General features: G+C 56.9%; 1 protein-coding gene across 1 annotated transcript; it reads right to left on the bottom strand.

Moving 5' to 3' along the window:
• Window positions 1-450: 450 nt before the first annotated feature.
• Window positions 451-6,585, bottom strand: TRIM50 (tripartite motif containing 50). The gene is made up of 6 exons (XM_031687333.2): window positions 6,154-6,585; window positions 4,763-4,858; window positions 3,619-3,849; window positions 3,490-3,512; window positions 2,324-2,448; window positions 451-1,430 (listed from the first exon to the last, which is right to left on the bottom strand). The coding sequence occupies exons 1-6, from the start codon at window positions 6,550-6,552 to the stop codon at window positions 841-843; spliced, it is 1,464 nt and encodes a 487-aa protein (XP_031543193.1). The 5' UTR covers window positions 6,553-6,585; the 3' UTR covers window positions 451-840.
• Between the last annotated feature and the right edge of the window lie 721 nt (window positions 6,586-7,306).

The following is a 7,306-nucleotide window of genomic DNA, read 5'->3' as shown; positions in this document are numbered from 1 at the left end:
CTCCACAGACCTCAGGGCACCAAGCCTCAGATGACTCAGCCCCAACCACTTTCTCTCCTCTGACTTTCAGATTCTTGGGAGAGAATTCAGCTGTCCCAGCCTTGGTCTAGGGAGGCCACCGTCAGACGTGGCCAAGGGCAGGCTCACCATGAACAGACATGGCTCTGGGCCCACTCCTATGTGCCCAGCAGCTTTCAGGGATCAACCACACACCCGTCTGGCCCCGACTCGTCTCTGCTCTGAAGGAGTGTCATTTCCACCTCCTCTAACAGAAAGGGAAGTCGACAGCAGTCTCTGACAGAGTGGTTGACATGACTGACCACAGACTGATGGGCAGGGGGTGGAAGCGAGATGTGGCCCCCACCAGAGGCTGGAGCTGCTTTTAAAGACCCAAGCATCAAGCAGTGTATATATACAGCAGTTCATAACTGCAAATCACTTGAAAAGGGAGAAACAGTATCAAATTTATTATCCTTGAAGTTATTTAAAGGTCACAGTGATGGGGAAAATTATGTGAGGGAGTGTTGCCACCCTCAGGGGAAAGAGGAAGCAGAGATCATGGTTAGGAGGGGCCAAGGGAAGCCCAGGTTGACCAATGGACACCAAGGCCTGGCTCTGCTGGTTAATAAGCAGGTTAATAGCCTGGAAAAAGATTGATACACACGCCCCTGGCCAATGCAGATAGGACCGTGGTCCTTTTCTCCCTATCATTTAAGTGTTTCTAGGGACCCCCAGGCATGAAGACCACCCCAAACAATGAACACATCACCTCTGCTCCCTAGGGCCAGCAAGACCCCTTGTGTCACCGCGCCCGCTGGGAAAGCAGCCCCGCTGGCATGCCTACAGCTTGGTGGGCTGCGGGGGGCTGAGGTGACCAGGCCCGCTAGGCGGGGGCAGCACCATGGGCAGGGAGTTGCTGCCCCTTTCGTGCCAACACGTGTCCAGGATGGGGTAGAGCTTGCCCTGGAAGTCGGCCTGGAATGTGTAGAGAGGCCGCAGGTCATCAGGGCGGTCGGCATCAAAGAAGGTGAGCTCCCCCTGCTCATAGTGCAAGTAGACGCCGATGCGATGGGGGTGGCCGGCCACGGGCAGGGGCACCCGTGGACAGCCAAAGGCTTCATACCCCCGGCCCTCCTTCAAGCCGATGAGCCACACGCCATGCTCCGGGGACTTGTTCACCTTGCCCTTGCGACTGGCCGTGCCCTTGATGACCCCCAGGCGCCAGTCGCTCTTGCTGCCCACCACCACCTCCCAGTAGTGGCGGCCGCAGGAGAAGCCCCTGCTGGCCAAGACGCACGTACTATAGTCGAAGCGCTCAGGCTGGCTGGCGCGCCGCTGGGCCAGGAGCCCGCACTGCACCACTGTGTTGCCCTTGGAGAGCTCCAGGAGCGGGTGGGCCGTGGCAGGGTCCAGCTTGAGGGACTCCGGGGCTGGGAAAGATCAGAGAAGATGTAGTTTCAAGCCACACAGGAGGCAGCAGACTCTGCCCCAAGGGAGGCCGACTGGAGGCCCTGAGCTCCTGCGGGGAGGACCTGCCTCAGCCTCATCCCACATGGACTAGAAGGGGCTGGGCCCGGAGCAGGTAACCCTAAGGGTGTTTGCTGATGAGTGAATGATACCCGAAGAATGGAAAAAATGGGCAGCTGTGAGCTGAGGCATTCTGGTAAGGGAAACAGTGCGGGCAGCCTGCCTAAGGCCAAGGTGCTGATGGAAGGACCTGGAAGACCGCCTGCCACTGTGCTCCTCAGCGTCACGCCCCAGGTTTTCTGGAGAATCTGTAACAACTGTAGCTGCTTTCTTGGATCCCCTAGCAGCCTGCTCAAGGACAAACTATCCCAACTGACCTCTCTGCTCGCTGCCAGCTAATCAGTTACGCCCCAAATGTGCAAACAACTCAGAGATTATCTGTAGTTTTTTCCCTCCCGTTTCTCCTTTTCTCCTTTATAAACCCTGTTTTTGCCTTTGTTGGATGAAATCAGTCTATTGATGGATCGCCCTTCTGTGCTCGTAATGCAGGAGTTAATTAAATGTCTGAGTTATTTTTTGGCAGAGCCACAACTACCATTATTGGGCACTGAACTACACACGGATGTCTGTTTAGAAGCTATACAGCCCAGCAGGGTGGGCTCAGAAATTACACAACTCATTTGGTCATTGGTTAGTAAGAGAGGGAGCTGAGCTGGAGCCCACACTGCTGGGGGAAGCCTATCCCTCGCCCTCAGCTCTAGCCAGGCCGGTCTGCCTTTTGTTACCCTGCACCTCACACAGCGTAGCGCCCAGGAAGGATGATGGGTTGAGTTGGGGGTGGGGGCAGGGGCCTCACCTGGCAGAACCTTTCGGAAGAGCCTTTTCCACACGGTCAGCTTGATGTCAGCCTGGTGCAGGCCTGGTTTGAAGGAGATGGGGCTGAATGCACCTTCCAAGGGCCGGGCCTGCTGGAGCTCTGCTCTGCGGGCAGTGGTGCACAGGGATGGCAGACCTGCTCACCGTGCACCCCAGCCCTTCACCTGGACGCCAGTCCACAGCTCAGAAGCCCGTGCACTCAAGATGCCCGCCACGTCCTCCCCGCCACCCTCCTCTCAGAGGCCCGGCCTCCTCCTGGATGGCAAACCCTCCACATCAGTAGCTCTCAAAGTGCAGGTCTGGGGCCAGCAGCATCACCTGGGGACTTGTTAGAAATACAAATTCTCTTGGGTCCCACCCAAGACCTACTGAATCAGAGCTGATTACTGGGGCCCGGTGAGCTGTGTTTTAGTGAGCCCTCCAGGTGGTTCTGATTCACATTGCTTGAGGACCACTTCTCTGTATCCAGGGACCCAGGCCCCCAGCTCCAGCTGGAGTGGAAACCAAACTCAGCCAGTCAGATCCTCTGCCCACTCAGTTAAGCCAATGCTCCTGACCAAACAGTCCTTAGGACAAAGGGAAATTTGAGAAAACAAGCAGATGCTCATAAACAGGGCTGAGGAAGGCTCAGTACGAGTGGTTCATTTGTTGGGACTAGAGAGTGGATCCAACCCCCTTCTATAAGCCGTGATGCCTGTTCCGTTACCCACCATCACCCTCTCCTCTCCACTTCTGCCCTGTTACACCTGCAACACTGAACTTCTCGTAACGCTGCAAGCTCGACGCACTTCACTCTTTCACATGACTCTGCCTGCCCGCCACCTCCTGTCCTTTGCCCTCTCAGCCACCCGACCTGAGCACTCTTTGCCCATCTCCCCTCATCACCTCCTCCTCCTTGTTAGTTCTGTAGCTTGTGTAAACTTCTACTGTTCTAGGTACGCAGGATGAGGTAACCACCACCACCTCCCGTGAGGCTTGGCGACCCCTGAAGGCAGGGATGTGACTTTCCCTGTGCTCAGTACAGAGCCGGAGGTGGGCGGCTGCCCCCAAGGCCCCATGAAAACTGAAGGGAGGATCTAGTGGACGTGAGATGCCCAGGCCCGCAGCCACCAGACCCTCGCTGAGGACTCCCTCTGAGGTGATTACCTGGAGGCCATGGAGTGGTACTTCTGGAAGACAAGAAGGAGGTGGGTTAGGGCATGGAGGAGGCTACACGGAAGCCATTAGGAAGGGGGAGGCCCTCGGGGCATGGGGGACACTCCCTCGTCCTCTCACCCGGATGAACTCATGGTGACTCTCGTTACCGAGCTGCTCCAGCACACCCTCAGCCTGGACCAGCCGCTCCCGAGCGCCCCGGGCCTGCTCCAGCTGCATGTCCAGGGAGGCCACGAGGCCGCGTGTGTGGCCCTCCACCCCCTCCAGGCAGCGGGCCTTCTCCTCATCCACCAGGTGGTGCAGCTCCTGGAACTCACGGCGGATCACCCAGCTGAAGACGTCAGACTCATTCTGGGACAGGAGGGGGCTGGTCAAAGCGGGAGCTGTGTCCCCAGAGCCTGGCCGCTTAGGCCTTGCTGAGCCTTCCCGATGGTGCTGGTCCTGGTACCCGACTCCCAGGCTGACTCCTGCCAGGGTGCTCACATGCTGCCTGGGGGTCCCAGGTGTAGCTGTGGGGGAGGTCAGCAGTGGCGGCCAAGAGGCGGGGCACAGCTTAAACGCAACGGCCCTGCTTTTGCCTGTTTTGACCACTAAATGCGAACACGAGATTTTGCGCTATCACAGGGTTCCGCAACTGAGAAACAGGCTGAAAGATCCCGGAGAGCAGGCTTTGCAGTGAGATAACCAGGATTCCCTGTGTGACCCTGAGTTCTGCCTTCCTTAGAAAGGGTACTGCTGTCCCCATCTCCAGGGCAAGGAAGATAAACTGAGTTGACTTTCAAGGGACATGGGTCTTACTGGTCTCCTGCTCCTGTTTCACGACCGCCTGCAGCGCCCAGACTCCACACCCTCCCAGCCCCAATGCGCCTCTCAGTTAGGAAAAGGAGACAGCCACCGAGGGCTCAGGCCTTTCCATGCCTGTGCTCCAAGGTCCCGGCAGGGCACCGCACAAGCTGTCAAGGGCAAGCAGATACAGGTGGCAGGAGTGGGCGGTCATGCCCACTGCTGAGCTGTTTGCCTCCAGGACTGGTTCTGGGTTATCTCACTCCCAAGGACATGGAGGACATAAGCCAACTTGGAGACAGTCCTGACAACTGTGCAGAATTCCCCTAAGAGCCTTTGCACTTTCCCCACCCTGCCCTGGAATGCTCTGAATTCTGGCTTTATATGGAAGACATGGATTCCTGTAAGGGACAAATTAGAAGTGGGATCTGCAGGAATGGGTCCCGGGGAGGGCACAGGGACGGAAGGGGAGGGCACTCACAACAATCCGGGTCCTGTTGTTCACCAGTTTGGCAATCTGCTCATCCACCTTCTTCTGCTCCTGCTTCAGGTCGGAGATGAGGGCTGCCAGCTCCTCCTGCAAGCAACGCACCATGACCCCACAAGCCGCCAACCCCTCTCCCTCTCAGCTTCTGGGGGGCAGCCCTGGGCCTTGCCCTTCCTGGGAGCATTCCCTGTGGAACCAGGGAGAGCCCCAGATACCCCTGACCCTCAAATAGGTAGGACTATTCAAGAATATTCCACACTGATGGCAGGAACTGCCCAGACAGAAGAGAACCTCTACGTTATCCTTCTATGACGTGGACAGAGCTGCTGAAAGTTGTTACAGCCACCCCGAAGTCACGACACACCATCCAACAGGGGCAGCTACCAATCTGAAGTCAACACTCCCTGCATGGAATGCTGCCTGGAGGGTAGCCACCAGGTGAACTTTCTGGTCACCAGCAGGTCCAGAATTAGTGGGCATCTGACCAATAGTCATCACGAAAAAGGCTGGCCCCAACTGAGGCCAATGGGACATGCAGCGGCCCAGGTTACACCTGGTGACCCCCTACTCCTTATAAAGACCTCAATCCATCCCCAGAAGCCTTGGGTGACTTAGGGCCTCCCAGGCTGAAGCAAACTCACTTCTCCTGGGCTGCCCTGGCTCCCATGTGACCTAGCCTTAGGGGTCCAACCAGAACCACCAAGATCATCATCTGGCTGCACCACGATGGGAGCCCTGCAGGCTTGTGCCCATGGAGAGTACAGAATCTTGGCGTAGGTAGTGCCCAAGCAGAAGTCAGATGCAAGAGCCTTTCAGAGAGGGAGCTGAGATAAAAACAAAGCAACGGGGGAATCATGGACACAGAGTCCTTGCTCTCTGGCATCTCATAGCAGCCTGGGAAGGGCATCCCAGTGGTAAATGCTCCTGAGGCAAAGAAAGAGGGGACTGGTTCTTTCTCATCAACTTGGCCAAAGTGAGTGGGAACAGAACTATGCAAATAAATAAACCATCTCAAGATCTCAATCGATAAAACAGGACTGCATGAAAGAGATCTGATAAAGAAAATTAATTTGGTTGCACCACAGAGAGGAATCTGGAGATCACAAAAACCCACATCCAAAACCGGGACCCAAGACCTCCCCAGCCTATAGCCAGAAATGACAAGCTCCCACATGGCTCCTTCTCTGCTAATAAAACTTGGACTCCACTTCATTGCAGTGCAATTTGCCTTCCTCCACTGTAATCCCTGCACCTGGGCAGCTGCTCGAAAAGTGTGCTAACAGTGTGAGTTCTGCTCCAGGGCAGAGGTGCTGGGAATGCAGGACCGGGCTCGGAGTCCCCAGGGGGGACCTGGCTCTCCACTCCCCAGCAGCCTCGCTGCCCACCTTCATGCGGCTATAAACAGTGGACACAGGTGTGACCCGATGATGCTGGTGGGAGCCCAGCAGGCCACACAGGCCGCAGATGAGCTCCTGGTCCTTCTCACAGAAGAGGCTGAGCGGGTTCCGGTGGTGTGCGCAGACCTGGGGCTCCGGGTCTCCAGGCAGCTGCAGGGCTTCGATCACCCGCGCCAGGGAGACGTTGGGTGGGGAGCTGCTGCTGTCCACTTCCTGCCGGCACACAGGGCAGCGCAGCTCTGAGTCCAGGTGGCGGGACAGGGACAGCAGGCAGCGCTTGCAGTAGGAGTGGCCGCACTGCAGCATCAGGGGCTCCTTGAAGACCTCCAGGCAGATGGGGCACTGCAGGCGGTCTTCCAGCTCCAGCACGCTCACCTGCCACGCCATTCACAGCACCCGCTGGAACCCAGGGCAGCCTCCCTGGAGCCTGCTCCCTGCACTCCTTCCACCTCCAGCCCCCAGCGCCCCTGAAAAATGAGAGGCTCTTAAGAATGCCAGTCCTGACCCGCGATGACCTTGGGCCTCTTCTCCCATCTTTAAAACAAAGGGCTTATATGAAAAGGATGGTCACTTGGAGGTACAGGACTCTACACTTTTAACTTGAATTTGGAGGTAAACATGAAAGGGGCCATCTGAGGGGTCATTTGGAGCAACACAAATAGTGCAAACTCCAGCCCAGCTCCTGACCTAGAACTAGACAGCAAAAACAAGCCAAGGTCCTTCCCACCTTCTGGATCAGTTCTCAAACAGGAGAGCAGCTGTTGGAAGCATAGTTACAATCGAATTCCTGAGTCACCCTTTCACACATCTCCAGTGAGCCCCGGAAATCCGCATTTACAACAGACGCCCCCCCAGGTCATTCTAAAGCAGAGAGTTTGGTGTTAGAACACACTGTTCCAGAGAGTCTGGCCCTTGGAGGGCTATCTCCGAAGCTCCCACCCAGCTCCCCTGTGAAAACTGGAGCTGAGGGAAGAGAAGCATCTCACCGGAAGTCGGCAGTGGGCCCAGGGGGAACCCCCACAATGGACTACCTGGTTTCTCAGGATTCGCTGGGGCCTCACACCCGCATCACTGACCCACTCTGCTCAGCGTTCTCTTCTCCCCAGGATGGGACGGCAGACCTGGGGACTGCAGCTGGGCA

Source organism: Vicugna pacos, chromosome 18, assembly GCF_048564905.1.
Source record: "Vicugna pacos chromosome 18, VicPac4, whole genome shotgun sequence".
In the NCBI taxonomy this organism is placed as follows: domain Eukaryota; kingdom Metazoa; phylum Chordata; class Mammalia; order Artiodactyla; family Camelidae; genus Vicugna; species Vicugna pacos.
This window is presented reverse-complemented; position numbering and strand designations above follow the sequence as displayed.